General features: G+C 42.3%; 4 protein-coding genes across 9 annotated transcripts in view; all 4 read left to right on the top strand.

Moving 5' to 3' along the window:
• The window catches only part of LOC130706007 (leucine-rich repeat-containing protein 37A3-like), an 8,134-nt gene extending 3,556 nt beyond the window's left edge, over positions 1 to 4,578 (top strand). Inside the window, exons 3-4 of one of the 2 annotated variants that reach the window (XM_057536802.1) lie at positions 1,219 to 1,337; positions 3,633 to 4,578. In XM_057536802.1, coding sequence (XP_057392785.1) covers positions 1,219 to 1,230 — 12 coding nt within the window. In that variant the 3' untranslated portion in view covers positions 1,231 to 1,337; positions 3,633 to 4,578. Of the gene's footprint in view, positions 1 to 1,218; positions 1,338 to 3,037 lie in introns of both variants that reach the window. The other variant, XM_057536801.1, reaches the window with a different exon arrangement.
• LOC130705821 (leucine-rich repeat-containing protein 37A3-like) lies at positions 3,776 to 5,182 on the top strand. Its single transcript, XM_057535167.1, has one exon. It carries the CDS (start codon positions 3,776 to 3,778, stop codon positions 5,180 to 5,182), a length of 1,407 nt encoding a protein of 468 aa, XP_057391150.1.
• On the top strand, positions 4,607 to 18,590 carry LOC130706006 (leucine-rich repeat-containing protein 37A3-like). Of its 3 annotated transcripts, none has more exons than XM_057536799.1 (4): positions 4,607 to 5,548; positions 5,973 to 6,077; positions 9,377 to 9,495; positions 18,571 to 18,590. In XM_057536799.1, the coding sequence occupies exons 1-3, from the start codon at positions 5,309 to 5,311 to the stop codon at positions 9,386 to 9,388; spliced, it is 357 nt and encodes a 118-aa protein (XP_057392782.1). In that variant the 5' UTR covers positions 4,607 to 5,308; the 3' UTR covers positions 9,389 to 9,495; positions 18,571 to 18,590. The 3 variants fall into 3 exon arrangements, with proteins under 3 accessions (XP_057392782.1, XP_057392783.1, XP_057392781.1); XM_057536800.1 differs by lacking the exon at positions 18,571 to 18,590 and adding an exon at positions 11,411 to 11,548; XM_057536798.1 differs by lacking the exon at positions 18,571 to 18,590 and adding an exon at positions 10,816 to 10,956.
• LOC130706002 (leucine-rich repeat-containing protein 37A3-like) lies at positions 13,074 to 25,413 on the top strand. 3 transcript variants are annotated; one of them, XM_057536791.1, is made up of 4 exons: positions 13,074 to 13,326; positions 13,751 to 13,855; positions 18,566 to 18,620; positions 24,725 to 25,413. In XM_057536791.1, exons 1-4 carry the CDS (start codon positions 13,087 to 13,089, stop codon positions 24,814 to 24,816), a joined length of 492 nt encoding a protein of 163 aa, XP_057392774.1. In that variant the 5' UTR covers positions 13,074 to 13,086; the 3' UTR covers positions 24,817 to 25,413. The 3 variants fall into 3 exon arrangements, with proteins under 3 accessions (XP_057392774.1, XP_057392775.1, XP_057392776.1); XM_057536792.1 differs by having other exon boundaries at positions 24,780 to 25,412; XM_057536793.1 differs by having other exon boundaries at positions 19,581 to 24,867.

Below are 25,413 nucleotides of genomic sequence, written 5' to 3'. Positions count from 1 at the left end.
TGTTTCAGGTGGGAGGTCAAATTGGTCCTTGTTACTTCATCTTGGCCAGAAGCCAATAACATAGTTTAAGTCTGTTTTGTTTTGATACAGGGTCCAGTTAAAGATTAGGCATTGCATGTCATGTCTTTGTTTCCTTTAATCTAGAATATTTCCCTACTATTTTTTTTGATGTTTTATGACATTGGCATTTTTGAAGAGTCTAAGCCAGTTGTCTTGTAAATTGCCCCACAATCTGGATTTGTCTGTTTCCTCATTAGGTTCAAAGTAAACATTTTGGGGAAGACTACTATATAGGTGATGTATTCTTCATACTTCATCACTTCAGGTGGCCCAGTGCTAAGTTTGATCACTTGACTAAGGTGGTATGTTGCATATCTCTCCATTGTAAAGTTATTTTTCCCCTTGGTAATTGATAAATAATATGTGGGGTGATACGTTGGGATCAGCGAAGATCCTACTTTCAAACAACTCTTCACCCAACTGTGCATCAATGATAATCCTTGTCTGAATCGATTATTACATTGATAGTTGCAAAATGACACTTTCCTAATTCTGTCATTCCTTTTGCATTTATTAGCTGACGTTATTCTGTAAAGAAGAGCTCCTCCACTTTTCATTTTGAGTATCATTATGAACTCATGTGCTTTTTTAAAAATTAACTATGTTGTACCTTATTATAATGATAATGTTATTCTTTGGAATGTTCCTTTTGTCCAGATTTGGCCAATGCGATCTCTGTTATTGTTTAACCACACGATGCTTTTTTCTTACTAGAATGATTTCTAATATATTACTACTCACAAATAGGAACTGAGAAAAGGACTCCAGAAGGTGCGGTCTTATTCAGACTCTTCTTAGAAGTCTGCCTTCTTCCTGTGTACTCTCAACCCCAAGTGAGGCTTTCGGGTTGGAAGGAGATACTTCTGAATTAAACTACAGATCAACGTCACCCAATTCTAATCCCTATTCCCTTTTGTCTAGGCATACCATACCTACTGCCATCCTAATCCTTCTTCTGTTGGGCACCTCTCTCCTCCTCTATATTTACTTACAACAGTCAAGAGCAGCAGTTGGCCAACCGGCCCCTATCCAGTTCTCCAGTCCATATGCCCCAGGAACTCCTTTTTGCACTGCTCTGTGGTGGCCTTGGCCTACCTCTTCTACCTACTCAAGTAACTCTTTTACCACGAATTTAATTACCTGTGTTTCCCTTTATAGGATCTTACCTAGCCGTATGGCCTGCTGCCTCTGCCAATTTAAAAATACTATTGAGGTTGTCTGTAAGACAGTCAAGCTGCGTTGTGACAGCGAATGCCTGACAGACGTCACACGTTGTGGTGAGTCTCAATTGCGGGATAATACATTTTTAAATTTTCATTTAATTTTTTAATAATTTTTATTTTTATTTTTTTTTATTTTTTTCTTTTTTTTAAAGGATTTTCTTATTTATTTATTTATTTATTTATTTTTGGCTGTGTTGGGTCCTCGGTTCGTGCGAGGGCTTTCTCCAGTTGCGGCAAGCGGGGGCCACTCTTCATCGCGGTGCGGGGACCGCTCTTCATCGCGGTGCGCGGGCCTTTCTCTATCGCGGCCCCTCCCGTCGTGGGGCACAGGCTCCAGACGCGCAGGCTCAGCAATTGTGGCTCACGGGCCCAGCCGCTCCGCGGCATGTGGGATCCTCCCAGACCAGGGCTCGAACCCGTGTCCCCTGCATTAGCAGGCAGATTCTCAACCACTGCGCCACCAGGGAAGCCCAATAATTTTTATTTTTGATCCATGATGATAAATTTTCAAATTAATGATGTAATTGCATTATTTTAATTCATTCATTCAGCGTTCCAGCTCCCTAAGTTTCTAAGAACTACCCCCTTGCTAAAAATCAGATTCTTGGTTACATTATTAAGCTTATAAGAGCTCAGGTACATAGTTAGCTTAATAATGTAACTGATCCGCATACATAAAGGAACAAGAGAAAGGCATGGAAGGGGGAAGGGAATTAACATTAATGGCCACATATCCTATGCTGTGCTCTCTGCAAATGAGAACTTATTCGTATAGTGCATCACAGTTTGTAAACTGATCTTATATACATTAGGTCTCAACTACCCTTTGTCTTCTAGGACAGGTGTAAATATATTTTTGTTTCTTTTGTTTGTTTCTGCAATTTTATAAAGAGTACAAGTGATGCTGTTTTATGTCCTATTGGGAGCCTGAGAGTTTCTGGTTCCATAACCAGAAGCTGCTACCTAGCCCTTCTAATGGATGGGAGAGCTAGTTTATTCTTAGACTGTCCAGCTCTGAACTTGCTCTGAATCTCAAGCTTTTCTATCCACAAAACACTCAGGGGCTTTCAACTATTTTTCTATATATTAGATTTATTGGCACTAACTTGATGACTTCCAAAATGTGCTTTCCTGCCCAGGTAGCTTGAATACAGGTCTCTTTCAGTGATCTAGAGCACGTCATATATAATAACACTTTGCTACTTCTATAAAGACAATATTGCTGATTTTTCAACACAATTTTTTTTTTTATTGGCCGTGCCACACAGCTTGTGGGATCTTAGTTCCCCAACCAGGGATTGAACGCGGGCCACAGCAGGGAAAGTGCTGGGTCCTAACCACTAGACCACCAGGGAACTGCCCCAAACAATTTTTTTACTAATTATATTACTCCCTTCTCGCCCAGGAGTGTGCAGAAAAGGCATTTTTCATCTCCTTTTACAGGCGAGGAAAAACAAAATCAGAGGTGTTAAGTGCTATGACCCTAGTGCCCCGATCTCCTGTCCCCTTTTTGGGGCTCTCTGCAAGCCCATGCTCCTCCTTTCTCATGACCCTTCCCTCCTCCTTCGACCCTGACCCAAAATACTTTTAATCCTTTTGGAAGAGAAGCCCAGCTACACAATGGTACACATTACCTTCACACAGTTATAAGCTTTGGATGGTTCCCCAAGTAAAGCTGGAAATATTAGAAGTAAAATGAAATGAAAGCAAAGTAGCCATCTGACACAAGTTGCTTTCTCCCTTCTGCATTTTAGGACCTCAAGTATTATTCCATTGATTTGTTGAACATTCCACGTTGACAAACAATCTGGCAACTCTCGTAACATATACCCTAGATCCCTGCCCAAATTTTAGCAAAGAGCCACGGCGGACATAGTGTTTTTTTCTGTATAGAGCCTTCTGTTATGGCGGCTGGGATATATGGAAGCAGGGACTGAGCAAAGGACTCGGTGGGTGGGTGGAGAAGAGAATGTCCAGGTGACCACCTGTTAGCGGCGGTTGTTGTCGTGGACATCTGTGATAGTAGCGAGAACACAAGCACACTGAAGAGGTGGAGAGCGGAAGCCTCACACTCCTCTGCCTCTGAGGCAGGACAGGATGGGGTATGTGAATGTGAGGAGTCACAGTAGATCTGCAGAGAGTCCAGCTGAGTAGGGGAGTATTTGTCTTCCAGCCTTGGCTTTTCTTGAGTACTGGCCCCTGGGAACCAGTGGAGTAATCCTGAATATAGTTACTATATTTCACGCTACAGAATTTTCTGAGTAGATAGCCACTTTTTCAAGAGATACCTTTTTCACATTTTGTTGTTGCCAGTCATAGGCTTCAGTGTGGGTTTCTTTTTCTCCGAAGTGGCACTCAAACGTTGACTGATTCCTAATTTATTTGGCTGTGGCCTGACAAAAAGCTGTCCCATCAGTCTTCAATGATCAAAAACAGTCTCCTCTTTTTTGAGAGATGAAGAAACATCTCTAGGGAATGCAGAAGGATCGTTGATGAAGGTGTTACAAGCGTGGAAGAAGAACAACAGCCCCGAGCTGACTATTGAGTCAGAGAGGGCATCCTCAGATAAAAGTGCTGTCAGCTTGTCAGGCTTCATGAATGAGCAGCTGGACTTTAATAATGACAGTGATATTATCAGGGCACGAAATTACATACTGCCTTATATCTCAGAGGGAAATCTAGGAGATGTGGAATCAACATTATTACCATTCCTTCAGCTTCTTTTTTCAAGTACACAAGCTGGAGCTATGCCGCTGGGCCTTTTGAAAAACAATACAAGCAGCCCTTCTGTTAAACGTGTACGCAACAATTCAACTAATAAAAATAGATTGAGGAAACTCCATTTTCTGGAAAATTTGTTAGATGCAGAAACTCAAGAAAAAATGGATGAGGTGAAAAAGGAAGAAAAACCTGCCACGCGTACGCGTTCCAACCTTTTAAGTGCCATGTATAAACGCTACATCTTTCAAAAGAAGTTGGAAACTGCCCAACCACAGAAAGACAGCCTAGCGAAGACTAAGAGTACAGAGGAAAAGCTGCTGAGAGTGAACAGGGTCCTCAAGGGCCCGAGGGGCCTACAGAAAATGCACCTCAAAGCAGTGGGAGATGAGAGCGTCTGGGGGAAACAGAATGCCCAGCCATCTGTGGCGAGCACTGCCGAAGAAAGAAGGCTCAGGAGGCCATCCCCAAGAAAGCTGAATCAGCTACTCATGGTGCAGAGGCCCAGGAAGCTGGTGGGAAAGTCCTCCAATGCAGAGTCTTCATTCATAAAGGAAGACAAGGCAGCAGGTTCCTCTACCCTGAAACAGTACTTCAAAGGCAGGCCTCCTGCCTCCATCCCTCCAAAATCCCCACCTGAGGTTAAAAGCAAATCAAAAGACTTATCCAACACTCTACTTGTTTTAGAAGATGCAAAGGCTAGAGTTAGAAATATTAAGGATTTTGAACTAATCTCACATTCTGGGAAAAAATACATCTTCCATAAAATTAGGACTCATCGGGTCCACAGAAAACCCAAAGTCAAAAGGAGTCGAAAGTTCAGAAAGAAAAGTTCACCCAATAGAATGATGCTTGCAAGCCCTCCGTTCTCTGTAGGGAGGAGTCTCATAAATTCCCCTCCGCGAGAGGCTGTTTCATCTTCAGGAGAAGTGACTGCTCAGGAAATTCCTTTTCCAGAATTATTTTCTCTTTCAGACCCTTCGATAGAAAACGCTACTTCAGAAAACAATACTGCACAAAATGTTTCTGAAGAAATTATTTCTACAGGAAACTCTAGTCTGCCAGGAGGAACCAGCCCTGGAAACACTACCCATAGGAACGTCTCCACTGCACATTCTACTGTTGCTGCAGACAACAGTATGCCAACTGTTCAACACACCAACGAAACACAATGGGAGTAGCACAACACGGGCGCTGAATTATCCTCTAAGCCCACAGGCTTCACTTTCCTAGCGTTCACATCCCCGGGTGATCAAGTTGAAACTCAGCTAAAGCAGCAGCTGCGGTCCCTCATCCCCAACAAGGACATGCGAAGGCTCATTTCTCATGTTATCCAGACTCTGAAAATAGACTGCTCGGAGACCCACGTGCAGCTGGCCTGTGCCAACCTCATCTCTAGAACAGGCCTCCTGATGAAGCTTCTCAGCAAGCAGCAAGAAGTAAAGGTGTCCAAAGCGGAATGGGATACGGACCAGTGGAGAAGTGACAGCTCTGTCAGTGAGAGCACAGAAGCCCAGAGTGAGCAGAAAGAGCAGGAGTCAAGTGAGGTGAGGAGAACCCCTGAAACATGGGACCTGGACTTTTACTCAGTTTAGGACATGCCATGAACGTGCCCAGGCAGGAATACCACGGGCTCCTAGTCTGTATCGTATCTTCAGCCATGAAACTGGCTAAGACAGTGATCTCCCACTTGGCTCATTTAGAGAGTGTGCCACTATCCCTAGGGTAGACGAGAAGAGGACATAACACAAGACAACTAAATTGTAGATAAATAAATTGTAGAAGAAAAGGCTAATGATGAGATTAATAACATTAAATTTAGCTTGTTCTTATAGAAGCTACTCGCCTGAAAGGATTGGGTTCTATAGTAGTTTAAGAATAGTTAGCTATTGTTTAGAATAGGTTTAAGAAGAGTTAGCTTTCATCCCTTGTATCTCCTTGTTTTTAAAAAATTGTCATTTATTTTTTTAGCTCACAAAAGAAGTTCCAGGATGTGGCTGTAACAACAAACTCATCTTGGCAATATCTGTAACTGTAGCAGTGACGATTTTGGTTACAATTCTCTGTCTCATTGAGGTAAGGACAATAATTCATTCAGATTCAGAACCCACAAACTGAGAATCAAAGCCACCTTTCCACCTACTACTACTTGATTCTTCTCTTTAGTCATGAGGACTGAGATACACTATGTTCTTTTACTGAAAAGTATATTCCCAGGATTTTTTTGTTTCCTTTTCCCTTTTTTGGCTGCGTTGGGTCTTCATCACGGTGCACGGGCTTCTCATTGCGGTGGCTTCTCTTGTTGTGGAGTACGGGCTCTAGACGCGCGGGCTCAGGAGTTGTGGCGCACGGACTTAGTTGCTCCACAGCCTGTGGGACTTTCCGAGACCAGGGATGGGACCCGTGTCCCCTGCACTGGCAGGCAGAGTCTTAACCACTGAACCACCAGGGAAGTCCCAATTCCAGTATTCTTAATCTTTTGTGTAGATCCATATTCCAAACAAGTGTCATTTTCCTTCTGCTTAAAAATACTTCTTTTACCATTTCTTATAGTGAAAGTCTACTAGTAATGAATTCTTTCAGCTTCTGTATGTCTGAGATAGTCTTCATTTTGCTTTTGTTTGGACAGATCTGGGTATAGAATTCTAGCTTGATAGAATTCAATGCACTACTTTAAAGGTGTTATTCCACTGAGTTCTCCTTTACATTGTTTCCAACAAGAATTCTGCTGTCATTGTTATCTTTGTTCCTCTGTACGTAGTGTATAGTTGTTTCCTCTGGCTGCTTTTAAATTTTTCTCTTTATTGCTGGTTTTGAGCAATTTGATTATTTTTTGTGCCTTGGTGTAGTTTTGTCCATGTTTCTTATGCTTAAAGTTCACTGATCTTCTTGACTTTGTGGGTTTATAGTGTTTACCAATTTGGAAAAGTGTTGGCTATTATTTCTTCAAATTTTTGTATTTCTCCTCTCCTTCGTGGACTCTAAGTACCCATGTATTAGGCCACTTGAAGTTGTTGCACAACTCACTGAGGCCCTATTCATTTTTGTTGTTGTTTTGTTTTGTGACTCTTTTTGTTTCGTTTTGGATAGTTTCTATTACTATGCCTTAATGTTCACTGACCCTTTCTTCTGCAGTGTCTAATCTGCCATTAACCTCGTTCAGTGTCTTTTTCATTTAGACATTGTTTTTAATCTCTAGAAGCACAATTTGGGTCTGTTTTACATTTTCCATGCCTATACTTAACATTTTCAGTGTTTATTCTGGGTTTTTTAACATATGAAATACAGTTGTAATAACTTTTCTTCATGTATAATAACTTTTTAAAGGTTCTTTTCTGCCAGTTCTAACATCTGTATGGATTATGGGTTAGTTTTGATTGATTGCCTTTTCTCCTCAGTATGGGTCATATTTTCCTACTTCTTTGCAGGCTTGGCAATTTTTCATATGATCCCAGGTATTTTGAGGTTTAGTTTATTGTTTGCTATATATATATATATATATATGTATGTATGTATGTATCTTCCTGTAAAATGCTTGGGCTTTGTTTTGGGTGAAATTAAGTTACTCAGAACAATTTTATTCTTTTAGGTCTAGTGTGTAAGATTCGTTGGGTAGGAGTCCAAGTAGCCTTTAGTCTGGAGCTCACTATATGCAACTACGGAGACAAGTCCTTTCTGAGCATCATGAGGTTTTGCAGTCTGACTTGTAGGAACAGGTACTATTCCTACGACCCTGTGTGATATCCAGTTATTCTTATTGTTAATCCTTTCATGTGGTTCTTTTCCTGGCATCAGGGAATTCCTCACACAAATGTACTGACCAATACTTTGTTGAATTCTCAAGAGATCCCTCTGCATATCTCCAGAGTTCTTTGTCTGTGCACTTCTTTTCTCTCTGATACTCTGCTTTGGGAACTCAGGTTACGTTGGTTTTCCCAGACTCTCAGCTCCATTTCCTCAGTCAGGGAGTCCACCAGTCTCTGCCTGGACTTCTCTTCCCTTTACCATGACCTGGAAACTCTCTCAGAGAAGTAAGGTAGGGCAATTAGAGGGATCACTTCATTTATTTCCCATCTCCTGGGGATCACTGAACTTTATTGCCTGAGGTCCAGTTTCTTGAAAACTGTTGTTTCATATGTCCTGTCTGATGTTTTCATTGTTTCAGGTGGGAGGTCAAATTGGTCCTTGTTACTTCATCTTGGCCAGAAGCCAATAACATAGTTTAAGTCTGTTTTGTTTTGATACAGAGTCCAGTTAAAGATTAGGCATTGCATGTCATGTCTTTGTTTCCTTTAATCTAGAATATTTCCCTACTATTTTTTTTGATGTTTTATGACATTGGCATTTTTGAAGAGTCTAAGCCAGTTGTCTTGTAAATTGCCCCACAATCTGGATTTGTCTGTTTCCTCATTAGGTTCAAAGTAAACATTTTGGGGAAGACTACTATATAGGTGATGTATTCTTCATACTTCATCACTTCAGGTGGCCCAGTGCTAAGTTTGATCACTTGACTAAGGTGGTATGTTGCATATCTCTCCATTGTAAAGTTATTTTTCCCCTTGGTAATTGATAAATAATATGTGGGGTGATACGTTGGGATCAGCGAAGATCCTACTTTCAAACAACTCTTCACCCAACTGTGCATCAATGATAATCCTTGTCTGAATCGATTATTACATTGATAGTTGCAAAATGACACTTTCCTAATTCTGTCATTCCTTTTGCATTTATTAGCTGACGTTATTCTGTAAAGAAGAGCTCCTCCACTTTTCATTTTGAGTATCATTATGAACTCATGTGCTTTTTTAAAAATTAACTATGTTGTACCTTATTATAATGATAATGTTATTCTTTGGAATGTTCCTTTTGTCCAGATTTGGCCAATGCGATCTCTGTTATTGTTTAACCACACGATGCTTTTTTCTTACTAGAATGATTTCTAATATATTACTACTCACAAATAGGAACTGAGAAAAGGACTCCAGAAGGTGCGGTCTTATTCAGACTCTTCTTAGAAGTCTGCCTTCTTCCTGTGTACTCTCAACCCCAAGTGAGGCTTTCGGGTTGGAAGGAGATACTTCTGAATTAAACTACAGATCAACGTCACCCAATTCTAATCCCTATTCCCTTTTGTCTAGGCATACCATACCTACTGCCATCCTAATCCTTCTTCTGTTGGGCACCTCTCTCCTCCTCTATATTTACTTACAACAGTCAAGAGCAGCAGTTGGCCAACCGGCCCCTATCCAGTTCTCCAGTCCATATGCCCCAGGAACTCCTTTTTGCACTGCTCTGTGGTGGCCTTGGCCTACCTCTTCTACCTACTCAAGTAACTCTTTTACCACGAATTTAATTACCTGTGTTTCCCTTTATAGGATCTTACCTAGCCGTATGGCCTGCTGCCTCTGCCAATTTAAAAATACTATTGAGGTTGTCTGTAAGACAGTCAAGCTGCGTTGTGACAGCGAATGCCTGACAGACGTCACACGTTGTGGTGAGTCTCAATTGCGGGATAATACATTTTTAAATTTTCATTTAATTTTTTAATAATTTTTATTTTTGATCCATGATGATAAATTTTCAAATTAATGATGTAATTGCATTATTTTAATTCATTCATTCAGCGTTCCAGCTCCCTAAGTTTCTAAGAACTACCCCCTTGCTAAAAATCAGATTCTTGGTTACATTATTAAGCTTATAAGAGCTCAGGTACATAGTTAGCTTAATAATGTAACTGATCCGCATACATAAAGGAACAAGAGAAAGGCATGGAAGGGGGAAGGGAATTAACATTAATGGCCACATATGCTATGCTGTGCTCTCTGCAAATGAGAACTTATTCGTATAGTGCATCACAGTTTGTAAACTGATCTTATATACATTAGGTCTCAACTACCCTTTGTCTTCTAGGACAGGTGTAAATATATTTTTGTTTCTGCAATTTTATAAAGAGTACAAGTGATGCTGTTTTATGTCCTATTGGGAGCCTGAGAGTTTCTGGTTCCATAACCAGAAGCTGCTACCTAGCCCTTCTAATGGATGGGAGAGCTAGTTTATTCTTAGACTGTCCAGCTCTGAACTTGCTCTGAATCTCAAGCTTTTCTATCCACAAAACACTCAGGGGCTTTCAACTATTTTTCTATATATTAGATTTATTGGCACTAACTTGATGACTTCCAAAATGTGCTTTCCTGCCCAGGTAGCTTGAATACAGGTCTCTTTCAGTGATCTAGAGCACGTCATATATAATAACACTTTGCTACTTCTATAAAGACAATATTGCTGATTTTTCAACACAATTTTTTTTTTTATTGGCCGTGCCACACAGCTTGTGGGATCTTAGTTCCCCAACCAGGGATTGAACGCGGGCCACAGCAGGGAAAGTGCTGGGTCCTAACCACTAGACCACCAGGGAACTGCCCCAAACAATTTTTTTACTAATTATATTACTCCCTTCTCGCCCAGGAGTGTGCAGAAAAGGCATTTTTCATCTCCTTTTACAGGCGAGGAAAAACAAAATCAGAGGTGTTAAGTGCTATGACCCTAGTGCCCCGATCTCCTGTCCCCTTTTTGGGGCTCTCTGCAAGCCCATGCTCCTCCTTTCTCATGACCCTTCCCTCCTCCTTCGACCCTGACCCAAAATACTTTTAATCCTTTTGGAAGAGAAGCCCAGCTACACAATGGTACACATTACCTTCACACAGTTATAAGCTTTGGATGGTTCCCCAAGTAAAGCTGGAAATATTAGAAGTAAAATGAAATGAAAGCAAAGTAGCCATCTGACACAAGTTGCTTTCTCCCTTCTGCATTTTAGGACCTCAAGTATTATTCCATTGATTTGTTGAACATTCCACGTTGACAAACAATCTGGCAACTCTCGTAACATATACCCTAGATCCCTGCCCAAATTTTAGCAAAGAGCCACGGCGGACATAGTGTTTTTTTCTGTATAGAGCCTTCTGTTATGGCGGCTGGGATATATGGAAGCAGGGACTGAGCAAAGGACTCGGTGGGTGGGTGGAGAAGAGAATGTCCAGGTGACCACCTGTTAGCGGCGGTTGTTGTCGTGGACATCTGTGATAGTAGCGAGAACACAAGCACACTGAAGAGGTGGAGAGCGGAAGCCTCACACTCCTCTGCCTCTGAGGCAGGACAGGATGGGGTATGTGAATGTGAGGAGTCACAGTAGATCTGCAGAGAGTCCAGCTGAGTAGGGGAGTATTTGTCTTCCAGCCTTGGCTTTTCTTGAGTACTGGCCCCTGGGAACCAGTGGAGTAATCCTGAATATAGTTACTATATTTCACGCTACAGAATTTTCTGAGTAGATAGCCACTTTTTCAAGAGATACCTTTTTCACATTTTGTTGTTGCCAGTCATAGGCTTCAGTGTGGGTTTCTTTTTCTCCGAAGTGGCACTCAAACGTTGACTGATTCCTAATTTATTTGGCTGTGGCCTGACAAAAAGCTGTCCCATCAGTCTTCAATGATCAAAAACAGTCTCCTCTTTTTTGAGAGATGAAGAAACATCTCTAGGGAATGCAGAAGGATCGTTGATGAAGGTGTTACAAGCGTGGAAGAAGAACAACAGCCCCGAGCTGACTATTGAGTCAGAGAGGGCATCCTCAGATAAAAGTGCTGTCAGCTTGTCAGGCTTCATGAATGAGCAGCTGGACTTTAATAATGACAGTGATATTATCAGGGCACGAAATTACATACTGCCTTATATCTCAGAGGGAAATCTAGGAGATGTGGAATCAACATTATTACCATTCCTTCAGCTTCTTTTTTCAAGTACACAAGCTGGAGCTATGCCGCTGGGCCTTTTGAAAAACAATACAAGCAGCCCTTCTGTTAAACGTGTACGCAACAATTCAACTAATAAAAATAGATTGAGGAAACTCCATTTTCTGGAAAATTTGTTAGATGCAGAAACTCAAGAAAAAATGGATGAGGTGAAAAAGGAAGAAAAACCTGCCACGCGTACGCGTTCCAACCTTTTAAGTGCCATGTATAAACGCTACATCTTTCAAAAGAAGTTGGAAACTGCCCAACCACAGAAAGACAGCCTAGCGAAGACTAAGAGTACAGAGGAAAAGCTGCTGAGAGTGAACAGGGTCCTCAAGGGCCCGAGGGGCCTACAGAAAATGCACCTCAAAGCAGTGGGAGATGAGAGCGTCTGGGGGAAACAGAATGCCCAGCCATCTGTGGCGAGCACTGCCGAAGAAAGAAGGCTCAGGAGGCCATCCCCAAGAAAGCTGAATCAGCTACTCATGGTGCAGAGGCCCAGGAAGCTGGTGGGAAAGTCCTCCAATGCAGAGTCTTCATTCATAAAGGAAGACAAGGCAGCAGGTTCCTCTACCCTGAAACAGTACTTCAAGGGCAGGCCTCCTGCCTCCATCCCTCCAAAATCCCCACCTGAGGTTAAAAGCAAATCAAAAGACTTATCCAACACTCTACTTGTTTTAGAAGATGCAAAGGCTAGAGTTAGAAATATTAAGGATTTTGAACTAATCTCACATTCTGGGAAAAAATACATCTTCCATAAAATTAGGACTCATCGGGTCCACAGAAAACCCAAAGTCAAAAGGAGTCGAAAGTTCAGAAAGAAAAGTTCACCCAATAGAATGATGCTTGCAAGCCCTCCGTTCTCTGTAGGGAGGAGTCTCATAAATTCCCCTCCGCGAGAGGCTGTTTCATCTTCAGGAGAAGTGACTGCTCAGGAAATTCCTTTTCCAGAATTATTTTCTCTTTCAGACCCTTCGATAGAAAACGCTACTTCAGAAAACAATACTGCACAAAATGTTTCTGAAGAAATTATTTCTACAGGAAACTCTAGTCTGCCAGGAGGAACCAGCCCTGGAAACACTACCCATAGGAACGTCTCCACTGCACATTCTACTGTTGCTGCAGACAACAGTATGCCAACTGTTCAACACACCAACGAAACACAATGGGAGTAGCACAACACGGGCGCTGAATTATCCTCTAAGCCCACAGGCTTCACTTTCCTAGCGTTCACATCCCCGGGTGATCAAGTTGAAACTCAGCTAAAGCAGCAGCTGCGGTCCCTCATCCCCAACAAGGACATGCGAAGGCTCATTTCTCATGTTATCCAGACTCTGAAAATAGACTGCTCGGAGACCCACGTGCAGCTGGCCTGTGCCAACCTCATCTCTAGAACAGGCCTCCTGATGAAGCTTCTCAGCAAGCAGCAAGAAGTAAAGGTGTCCAAAGCGGAATGGGATACGGACCAGTGGAGAAGTGACAGCTCTGTCAGTGAGAGCACAGAAGCCCAGAGTGAGCAGAAAGAGCAGGAGTCAAGTGAGGTGAGGAGAACCCCTGAAACATGGGACCTGGACTTTTACTCAGTTTAGGACATGCCATGAACGTGCCCAGGCAGGAATACCACGGGCTCCTAGTCTGTATCGTATCTTCAGCCATGAAACTGGCTAAGACAGTGATCTCCCACTTGGCTCATTTAGAGAGTGTGCCACTATCCCTAGGGTAGACGAGAAGAGGACATAACACAAGACAACTAAATTGTAGATAAATAAATTGTAGAAGAAAAGGCTAATGATGAGATTAATAACATTAAATTTAGCTTGTTCTTATAGAAGCTACTCGCCTGAAAGGATTGGGTTCTATAGTAGTTTAAGAATAGTTAGCTATTGTTTAGAATAGGTTTAAGAAGAGTTAGCTTTCATCCCTTGTATCTCCTTGTTTTTAAAAAATTGTCATTTATTTTTTTAGCTCACAAAAGAAGTTCCAGGATGTGGCTGTAACAACAAACTCATCTTGGCAATATCTGTAACTGTAGCAGTGACGATTTTGGTTACAATTCTCTGTCTCATTGAGGTAAGGACAATAATTCTTTCAGATTCAGAACCCACAAACTGAGAATGAAAGACACCTTTCCACCTACTACTACTTGATACTTCTCTTTAGTCATGAGGACTGAGATACAATTTGTTCTTTTACTGAAAATAATATCCCCAGGATTTTTTTTTTCTTTTCTTTTTTTCGGTGCATTGCGTCTTCATTGCGGTGCGCGGGCTTCTCATTGCCGTGGCTCCTCTTGTTGTGGAGTACGGGCTCTAGACGCGTGGGCTCAGGAGTTGTGACGCACGGACTTCGTTGCTCCGCAGCATGTGGGACCTTCCTAGACCAAGGGTCGAACCCGTGTCCCCTGCACTGGCAGGCGGATTCTTAACTATTGTGCCCCCAGGGAAGTCCCCACCGAATTTTTAAAGGAACTCCACTGCCAGGAGATCTCTATGGAATTAGATCCATGATAACAAGCCATTGGACTATTTTGACAAGTTAAGTTTATAAGAAGGCCAGAGTTGACATGATAGTAAAATTTCTTCAACTCAAAAAACTATGCTGATTTGATATAGTCACCTGTCACTCTCAGTCTACTGTTGATTTCTTTCCTTGTTGGCTGAAGTGATGAGAGGTATATGATCTCCATACTCACGGAGCTATCAGTCACCCTGGGAGGGCTAAAAGGATATGCCTAAAAGATAAAAGTATGATCTCGTCAATTCCTTAGGTTTACTTAGCAGCTTTCTTCTTCAATGTATTAGGAATTGTGTAGATAGGTTCCATTAAAACACTGCAAGTTAAATCCTGCCGCAGGCTACCCTAAAGTATGTCATACTTATAGTAGCCTATTCCTGGAGCTAGCCTGTTTACCTTTTTTATCAGTTACATAATGGTTTGTTACTTTTCCCAACAGGCAGTTGCTAACATTAAAAGAGTGATTTTAATAAGCTGGCAATCTTGATTCTACCCTACCAGTCCAACCTGCTTTATTTACCTTTTCTCTTGTTATGGCAGCCCTCCATTGCAGCCAAAGCAGCTCCTCCCTATACGCTAGTTACACCACACCCATTCCTACTTTTGTCTGTGCCTTTGCCCGTCTAAATTTCCTTGATTTTGCTTTGCCTGTGGAAGTCCTATGAATCTCTCAAAAGCCAACTCAAGTTCAGATATCTTTCTTCATAAAGCCTTCCCTGAATACTCCAGCCCTCCTGATCCTAGTCCTGTGAGGTTTGTCACCATTTCTTAGGGGCCATAGCAAAGCAGTCGCCTCCCCTCAGAACTCACAAAAGTGGTAAGCAGTTTTTTTTTTTTTTTTTTATAAATTTATTTATTTATTCATTTATTTTTGGCTGTGTTGGGTCTTCGTTTCTGTGCGAGGGCTTTCTCTAGTTGCGGCAAGCAGGGGCCACTCTTCATCGCGGTGCGCGGGCCTCTCACTCTCATGGCCTCTCTTGTTGTGGAGCACAGGCTCCAGACGCGCAGGCTCAGTAGTTGTGGCACGTGGGCTCAGTTGCTCCGCGGCATGTGGGATCTTCCCAGACCAGGGCTCGAACCCGTGTCCCCTGCATTAGCAGGCAGATTCTCAACCGCTGCGCCACCAGGGAAGCCCCGTAAGCAGTTTTTAAAAAGGCAGCCCCCCAAGAGAGAAACACCAAGGTTAGCACATCATGGAGCTGAGCAGAGACGTGTAAGGACTAATGGCTTCCTGGCCTATCAGACTTGAATAAAACCTGACATGATGTACTAACTTCTAAAGAGAAATGTGTCTGTCTGCAGGAGGGTTGGTCAGTAGTGAAAGCGTAGAAAAGGTAAGGAGAGACCAACATGGGCAGCGCCCATCCTCACATTGCCCGAGAGTAGAGATGGCACCTTAGGCAGCAGAACTGAAGAGTCAGGCCCACTAGACAGGCTGCGCCTGTTGAGGAGCTGGATGGATCCAGCTGCCTCAGGCCTTCCCATTAAATTCTGGATTCAGCTGGTTCCTTTTCTAATTCTGTTGTCACCAAGTAGCCTTCGATTGTGTGATTGTGCTTTAGTGTGCCACGGAGGCCTGTCTCCACAGAAGGTAATTCTCTGACTGTGTAGACACGGACGCCCTGTGTGTAGAACAGATGTATTTCTCATTGTCAAGTAATAATTTGGCATTCTGATTTTTGATCAATCCTGTGCTATTGATAAAGTGAGACTGCCACAACAGGAAGACGTGAGTTCTCTCTTGGTGAGGAAGAGTATGATTTCTGAGCCTAGGAGGCTGGGGACTAGCATGGGGTCAGCTTGCTAGTCATTGGCCATTGCCCAGACTGTACCCTCTACATCTCCAGGTGGCATGTGGCCTTTTGCTTTTTTAGAATTTCTGTAAAGTCCCCTTTTTATTGTTTCTAACTTCTATGTAGTTTAACCTTGAATTTGTTTTCTTTTGTTTTGGCCTGTGGGATCTTAGTTCGCCAAGTAGGGATTGAACTTGTACCCTCGGCAGTGAAAGCGAGGAGTCCTAACCGTTATTTCCTCTCCCCACTTATATGATAAGCTCTTTGAGGACAGGGGCCATGCAGTGTTCTTCCTATGGTAGACACTAATGGTGTTCAATGGAAGAGAGATGAGGCGTTATGTCCATTCCACAGTGAGGAATCATGCAACCGAATATTTATTTGAAGTAGCATCGAGTCCAGCAATAGACCATGTGTTCTTAAGACTTTTGAAATGTCATGTTTTAATATTCCAATCAGTGGGAGAAAATGAATAAATGGTGATAGAATAGCTGCCTAACTATTCGGGGGGTAAAGAATAGCAGATCCCCATTTTTCATCTTAAATAAACATATTTCCATAAATGTGAAAAAAGACCACATAAAGGTATTAGAAAAAAATAAAAGCAATATTTTTATAATCTTATTGTGGGAAAGAGCCTTCAGAGCCTGATGCCACAAGCAGAGCCTTTGATATATTCCACCATCTTGTCTGTGACACCAGCTTAGCACTGATTCATGCCAAGCATAAGATGAAGAGTTATCCATATATTGTCTGATTTAATGCCCACAGTCCTGTGAGGATGATATTACTATCCCTCCTTCATAGATGAAGGAGATCAATGTAAGGCCCCAGTGGCCAAACCAAAAGCAGAAGCCAGTTTCACCCGACTGCAAAGCTTGTGCTCCCCACTCCACTCTTTTGTCTTGTCTCCTTAGAGACAAAAACACTGGAAAGATTCGAAACACTGGAATTCAATGAAAGCCAGTATTTCTTTACTATAAAGAGTTTTTTGTTTGTTTGTTTGTTTGCGGGTGGCGGGGTTTGGCCATGCTGTGCAGCTTGCGGGATCTTAGTTCCCTGACCAGGGATTGAAACTCGGGCCGCAGCAGTGAAAGCGCCAAGCCCTAACCACTGGACCACCAGGGAACTCCCAAGAGTTTTATAAGTCAACAAGAGGAAGACAAACAGTCCAGGGAAAAAGGGGGCAAGGGCTGTTCAGAGTAGCAGGTGTGTTGACAGTCTGCCACCATATCTGCCCGTCCTCTCCTCATGGCTCATGTGGGGTGGATTTTGTTAGCCAGGCCTTTGTCACCTCATGACGTACAAATAATCTCTAATATTTTCTTCAAGTACTTTTATAATCCGTCTAGAATTTGTTGTATTTGTTTTTTAGTGTGGTTGAGGTAGGGGATCTAACTTTCCCCCCCTACATGAAGATCTAATTGTTTTCAAATCTTTCACTGAATGGTTTATTCTTTCTTCCCTGGTCTAATATACTATCTTCATCTGGACTCCATTCTGTGATCCAGTTATCTTGTCCTGTACCACTACCAATATCACACTGCTTAATTCCAGTTGCTCTATAACATATTTTATATCTGGTAGGGCAAGTTCCTACTCTTTGACCTTCTTTTTCATACATTTCATAACTATTCTTACATATATTCTCTACCAAATGTCAGCTGGCCAGGTTTTACTTAAAAATTATTTTGGCTATAAATGGATTGCATTGAATATGTAGGTTAATTTGAGGAGAAATGACCTCTTTACAACATTCTAGGAGGATGGTATCTCGTGCCATGTAAGTACTTCTTAATGTCCTTCAAAAAAGTTTTAATATTTTCATCACAGAGGTCTTACAAATTTTTGGTTAAGTTTATTGCTAGGTACTTTATGCATTTTTATTAATATAGTAAATGGGATGTTTCTTCTGTTTTTTAGTGAGTTATTTGTGTTATATGGGAAAGCTATTGAGGCTTGTATGTTGATCTCTTGATTTTGTATGTAGCCATCTTACTCATGTTACTTCCAATAAAATTTCGGTTGATTCTTTTGGTCTTTTTAGGTCCCTCATTTCATATGCAAATATGTTTGTCTCTTCCTTTCCAATACTTCGTTTTTCTTACCGTACTGATTAAGATCTCCTCCACAATGATCGATAGTAGCAGTAATGATGGACATCCTACTCTTGTTCTTGACTTTAAAGCAATGCTTAGGTTTCTGCTAGATACTTTTTTCTTTTCCTACTTCTAAGAATTTTTATTAGGAATTATCTGTTGAACGTTATCTAAAACAGTCAATAAAATATATCTCCAGCTGCATGCAAGACCCTAAGGTACTGTGGAAGAGTCAAAGGGTTATTAAACAGGTTAGAATTCCTTTCCTTAAAAAAGTTATCATCTCACTGAGTAGATAAGATTTAAAGTAAAAAGGAATGAGTAAAGATTTGGAAATAATTGTAATGGATAATCATGATCATGTTTTCTTTCAGAACAGATTTATTCTCATAGAATTGCAAAAGGAGAAGATAAAAAAAGAAGCAGAAGGTAAATATTGGTCTTTTAAAGCAGAATTTTACAACTAGAGAACTTAGAACTCATCTATTTCCATTTCCTCACCAAAGGCAGGAAGAATGTTTAATTACCCTAATGGTTTACCCTAATTTATTTATCAGCAGAATTAGCTTCCCAGCCCAAGCTGAGTTAGAACAGGACTGGCACAGATTCATCTGCTTTCACTAGTCCTTTAAGGAAAGAGGGTGGATGGGGAGAGGTTTTGGTTGTACCTGTTCCTGCTGGCCTGGTGCCTGGTTCCTAGGCATCAGGCCAGGCCAGAGGCCTTCTCGGAGGCTCTGCGGTAGGGAGGGCCACATGGTTGGGGATTTAGGGGCTGGCCTCACTCAAAGCTGACGAAAGGTAGAACCTATGAGTCCCTTCTGTAAAGTGGCAAGAAAACTTCCCTTCTCACCCTACTGTTTTTCAGGCCCCTACTCTCTATTCCCTTTATCCAGACCTCATAGAATTTTAACCGGGAGAAACTTTAGACAGCAGTTTGTCTCTTTCTTTTATAATAAGGAAATGGAGAAAGAGAAAGGGAAAATATCTTGCCCCATGGTCATACTGCTAGTGATTATCAAAAAGAAGATGGTCCCTTTCCACTGAGGACTTCTCTACTGATCACACTGTGCTTGGGCTGTAAGCTCCGTTTTATGTCACAATTCAGTATACAAATACTATATGGGCATAAGTAGTTTCTGAAACTAACATCGTGCACTCTGATTTTTTTCTATTCTATTTGTATTCAAAAAGAGTATTTTGTGTTTCCCTGCTGGTCATGGCCTCTAAACTGATTTCACAATTCACTGACACCTGAGTGACAGCCAGCAATATGAAAGTCAGAGAGCTATAGATAATTTTGCTAGTTGGGTTCAGGTGTTTACTTGGTGTGATTCAACTTATAGGATAGGATAGAGCAGCCAGGAAAATAAAAGCACCTTCTCCCCACAGCCACACCCCCCAGCAAATGCTGCACGTGCGACTAAGTCCGAAGCAGACTGGTGTGAAGCGCATGTAGAGAGTAACGTGTTTCTGCACAGACCGCTGTGCAGTGTTTTCTCTGCACGAGGGCTCTTGGCCAAGGGCCAAGAAAGGTGAACGGGGCTGAAAATCCTGCCTATACTCCATGCTAAGCCACATGCAAAGGTCTCCCTAGAGACACGGGGGGCCATTTTGGACAGACACAGAGAACTTCTGGAAGGCCAGCATGCATGGGATGATTTTCAAGATCCCGGGTCTGTGGTGATTTTGCTCATTGTGATTATGGACTGAGGTACCCATTTAGTCCTAATAAGACCAGAGATAACACATTGTGAGAGAGATGAAAAATGATATGTAACACTTACTCTGTGTGTTTTCCTCTAAGGGGCTTTTTTCGATTTCTGCTGCATAAGAGAAGCTCAGGGGGAAGTGAGAGTCAGGTAAATTTGAGGGGGATATAGTACTATGGCCAGAGAAAGCAGGGGAGATGCTGAATTAATATTTCCCTTTCTGAGTTCCAGGAGGGCTTTTTCGGGAGAAGGCAGCCACTTTGGCTTAGGGATATGTATAGGCCTCTCAACGCCACACGCAAGGAAAACATGGCACAGAAGCTACACGACAGGGAGTCTTCTGATGAGGATGAGATATTCTATAAGGATGCAGGGTAAATAATAGAGGACAATTTAAAATTCTCCTCTAAAATGAGGAAATAATGAAAACTATAATTGTTCCTTTCCAAAGTAAAAGCCTTGGCATTATTCTTCGTACCCCAGGGAAGTCATCAAAGCCCCAGCAGAGAAGCTTCTGGCTGCATATTGGGTTGATGAAGGGGCGGGTGAGGAAAGTGAGACAGCACACGAGACTGCCACAGAGTGAGCCCTGTTCTGCCTCAAGCCACCTGCAAATTTTATTTTCTAATATTGGCTTCTCAGCATTGCTTGCAAAATACTTATTTTTCTCATACTAAAATGTATAAATTCATAGCCAAGTCTAACCATGTGGTAAGGAATTAAAATGTAAATAGTTGAATATTTATACACCACTAACAAGGGCCTGCAAGAAGAAGCAGAGCTGAAACTAGAATCCCTCATGGTAGCCAGTACTTCCACAAGAGGAAATGTGGGCAAAGGAGGATGAGTAGAAGGATGAAGAGGGGCTTCCCTCCCTTGTTTCCCCAGTATCATCAGTCCCTGGGAATTGGAAAACATACCATCCTCAAGGGGCATAGATCATTAAATCAAATAGCAATTTATTCTGGTGCTCTCTCTCCTGGTTTATCAAGTACCAGTTATTTACAACATACTCGACCTCCTGCCCATAGAGGATCATCTACTTCTGGCCCCTCTCGTACGGTCATTGTGGTTGCCAGAATATTTGGATCACTGGGTCTCCCTCCACTGTGGAGCCAAGGCCTGACTTTTCTCCCAAGTTCTCAAACTCATGTACAAATGTGTACCCTATCTTGGTAGGGGGTTCTCCACCATTTCAAGCTGGTGGAAAATTCCCATTGGGTTGTTTTTTTTCTTTAAAAAGAAATCACAACCCTTGGATAACTAGCAGGGAGGTACCAGAAAGACAGGGTAAAGAAGAATGTGTGAGAGCAGCCATTGCCCAAGACGGCCCTCCTCAGGCCCTGGCCTCTCCTGACCCCACTGCGGGTCAGCTGTGTGCTGCTCGGCTCTCTCCAGTCAGCCCAGCACCAAACCTACCCACCTCCTGCCTCACCCAGCACAGACCCAGGGCTGCATGATTCCAAGTGATTATATAGTGACAGTGCCACCTGCGGAAGGTGCAAAGGCTCTTCCACTCCTGCCAAGAAAGTCATTAATCACATTTCTTAAGTCAGTGAGAGTTAAATACATTAATGAGTAAAAGAAATTCTGAATGAACAAGATTTGATTATCTACCAAAATGACCACAGACAGTGCTGGTGGTTTAATAATATGAGGTGAAGAACTGTGCAAGCCATGGGGTGATAGCACACAGTCCCCCAGAGGATCAGTGGGCCTGGGAGATAGCCCAGCAGGTTCTGCCGGTTGGGTGGGGTTCCAAGCAAAGTGAACGGCCCATCAGTTCTTCTGAGTTATGAGTTTGCTGATGCTGCATGGGAGACATCTGTTCTCTCAGTGCCTGCCCAAGTCACCTCCCAAAGGTTCTTACTGAGAATGAAAAACAAGTGTTTTTCTCTGGGCGGTGACTTCAGTGAGTCAACAAGTATTTACTGTGTTTAAGGCGCATGACTAATACTACTAACAATAGGAAGCAGTAGCAGCTAACATTTATCACTTGCTTGCTTGGTGCCAAGCCCTGGGTTAGGCATCTTATGGTCTTATTTAGCCCAACAGTCCATGGATGCATATCTTGTTAGCCTCGTTTGACAGATTGGAAACAGGGTTTAAAGAATGTAGGTAACGTGCTCAAGGACCCAAGGCCCCACGTCCAAAAGTGTGAGTTAAGGTTGGAGCCCAGAACTGTTAGACTCCAACAGGGATGCAGAGAAGTATAAGCTGTCTTTGCCACCAAAGAGTTGATAACAATGATAATAATGAGGAGAAGGAGGCAGCTGTTTATTGAGCACCTGCTATGGACCAGGTACAGTACTAGGCACTTTGGTTACACTATTAGGTCACAAGAGCGGAAAGTCCCCATGCCCGCTCAAACTCTGTAATGAGTGGGGGTCTGATTTCAGTAAGAGAGGTGGTCACAAAGACAGGGAGCTGACGAGAAACCAGGGGTAGAGATCCTTGTACTGCTGGGCTTCCCAAAGTGTGGACCAGGATTCCAGGTAGCTCCAGGTTCCTAGTTTGGGATATTTCCATTATTTCAAAGTTGGTACATACATGAGGCTTACATAATATTTTTTGTATCATACTACCTCAGGTTTGCACAATTTTTTATTAGTCTCAAATGCTACCCTACCATATTTCTAAATTAAAATTGCCAAGAGTAAGATTCTGCTTGGCCCAGCTTGACCGAGATTGGGCAGTGTTTTTGCCAGAGCCAGAGACTTCACCTGGCCAGCCTGTGAGTGAGCTGTCTCTCCTTGGATCAGGGAGTCATCCCTGGCTGTGGCCCAGAAGCAGGAGGGGTGCCCAGGGTCAGGTGGTACAACACATGGCCGCCTGGGGCTGCCTCTGTCACCATCTTATGATGGACAAACTAGCTCAGAGCCCAACTCCTTACTGAGACCTGAGAGATAGAAGGGGAGAGGGAGATACAAGGCCAACAGCTACTAAATGAATGCAAATTCTGATTCCGATGAAATCTGTCAGAGAATTTAGCCACTTTTTAAAAGATAATGAAATGAGACAATATATGATTAGGGCAAAAATGATACAGGGAAGAAAATTGTAGGATTCAGAGGAGGGAAGGTTAGGAAACTAGGGAGAGTCCATGAAAAAGGTAGAACTTGATCTGGGCCTGGATTATATGCCAGACACTGTGGCTGGTGCTGGGGAAAGAGTTGATTAGGACAAAGTCCCTTCTCTTGTGGGGCCTTAAGACTGAGAGGAGGCACAGACACCTGAAGATATATTATACAGAGAAGAGAGTGTGTTGACATGACAATGGCAGTGTACCAAGAAGTGGTTCAGCTCTTGGTTGGCTGGAAAGGAGTAAATGTGAGGGATGGCTTAGAGGAGGGGAAGAAGAAGAAAGCCAAACAGAAGTTTCTTGGGAAGACGAGATGAAGGAAAGGCATTCTAGACGGAGGACAGTACAGAGGCAAGAAGCATGAAACCTTGGGTGGGCTTGAAGCGTGTGCAGTCTGGTGTTCCGAAGCATGAAGCACAAGGAGGAAAGGGCAGTACGTGAGGCTGTGCGGGCGAGCAGAGACCCAATCCCAAAGGGCCTGGTCAAGGCGCATGGCCTTGACCAAACAGAGCACAAACTACAATGTTTTAAATAGAGAAGAGACATGACCAAGCTTGAGTTTTATAAAGAGTACTTTGATGGTGGCCTAAAAGTAGAGAGGCCGAGAGGTCACCTTGGATGTTTAGACCAAGTAGGAACTGGGAGAAAATGGGGCACCAGACCAGAGATTTTGATGCAACTGAAGAGCATGTACGGTGGATACACATGAGTGAGAACTGGAAGGACAATAGCTTGTGTTCAGAGAATGAAAGATTGTACATTTAAGATTTTTTATGACAAATTCCAGATGATGATAAGGTCCAAACGTAACCTGGGAATGGAGATCAGTGAGGTGTTGGGAATCCAGAAGGTGATGAGAAATAATTCGGATAGTCCTGGACACTCATTCCTTTCCCCTTTCAGTAGCTCAGTAAAAAGCTAGCTCAGCAGGTACCAGCGAGCTCAATGGAAAAAATAGGCTCCCCCTCCTACTGCGACCATTTCTGTCACCAAGCAGTTGCCACTGTTACTAGTATAGACGTTCCCTGCCTCACCATCCCTGTAACTGTGACGCACTCCAGGCTGGCTCCTTCTCTACGGGAACTCTGGTCATGGGACACACAATCTAGCTAAGTCTGGTCTAATCCCCTTCTCTGAAAACTTGAGTGATTGAGTGCACCCTGTTTTTGTTCTGCTTATAAGTTCCCCCCACCGCCCGAACAATAAAACCCTACTGTATATTTGCGCAGTAGGGGATTGAGGAATTTCGTGCCCAGGAAAATCTGTTGGGTTGTTGGCATGGTAAGTATTGTGGTAGATGTGGAACCTAGAAAAATGGTACAGATGAGCCGGTTTGCAGGGCAGAAGTTGAGATACATATGTAGAGAACAGACATATGGACACCAAGGGGGGAAAACTGCGGTGGGGTGGGGATGGTGGTGTGCTGAATTGGGCGATTGGGATTGACATGTACACACTGATGTGTGTAAAATTGATGACTAAGAACCTGCAGTATAAAAAAACAAACAAACAACTAATACTAAACTTTCATTGGGTTATTTGTATGGAAATATGTTAATATAAATGTTTCAGACATTACATGAAATTTCTAAAAATCTTATATGTTGTGGTATGTTATAAGTCATAATCCTAGTTATTATTTTAAAATGTATATCTCAGAAATAACTAATTTTCTTGTCAACTGCATTATTATGAACTTTCATCAGATCTTTAACCGAGGTCATTTTTAAGTCTTTTGTCAGTTACAGACAGTTCTTGGTGTACTCTGATGCTTTTGCAAATGTGTTCCTATAAAAGGGTTTCATCTTCAAGAAATTCATGGAAAAGACTCTGACAAGTACAGGTTTCTGGTAACTGACTGTACTGCTGAACTGAATGAATAAGCATTTTCAGAACTCTAATGAAAAACTGATGAACTCATAAAAGTGCTAACAAAAGATCAAGATGGAAACAAAATTAATTACATGGCACTGAGTGAACTGATGAGGATGAGTACAATTTTTGTGACTTTCTGTTTGCATTTAAAAACAAAAACAAAAAATCCCACAAGGACTCAGAGGCAAAGAATATAGAAATCAATTTTCACTGCAAAGTAAAGGAGCTGTTACAGTGGAGGATTACTGGACTGAATGTCAATATTATGACATAGTATAAACGTGTTTCATGTTTGGTAATTGCAATCATTGTTGCTTTTGTTGTGGTCATCCATGTACAATGCTTGGTGTCAGTCTATTTATCTCTTGTAAAAATAAAATACAGTGTGTGTGTGTGAAAAAAAAAAAAAAAGAAACTGTGTTCCCAAATGAAACCCTGGGATAGGATTAGTCATTTACATCTTTTAAAAGTAAAGTCCAACAGTATTAGAGCTGTGGTATACTTACTGAAAATAAAAATAAAGTATTGTGGTAGAGGAAACGACTTGGAGCGAATG

This window comes from Balaenoptera acutorostrata, chromosome 20 (genome assembly GCF_949987535.1).
Source record: "Balaenoptera acutorostrata chromosome 20, mBalAcu1.1, whole genome shotgun sequence".
In the NCBI taxonomy this organism is placed as follows: Eukaryota; Metazoa; Chordata; class Mammalia; order Artiodactyla; family Balaenopteridae; genus Balaenoptera; species Balaenoptera acutorostrata.
The sequence above is the reverse complement of the archived record's forward strand: the minus strand, read 5'-3'. Positions and strand labels throughout refer to the sequence as shown.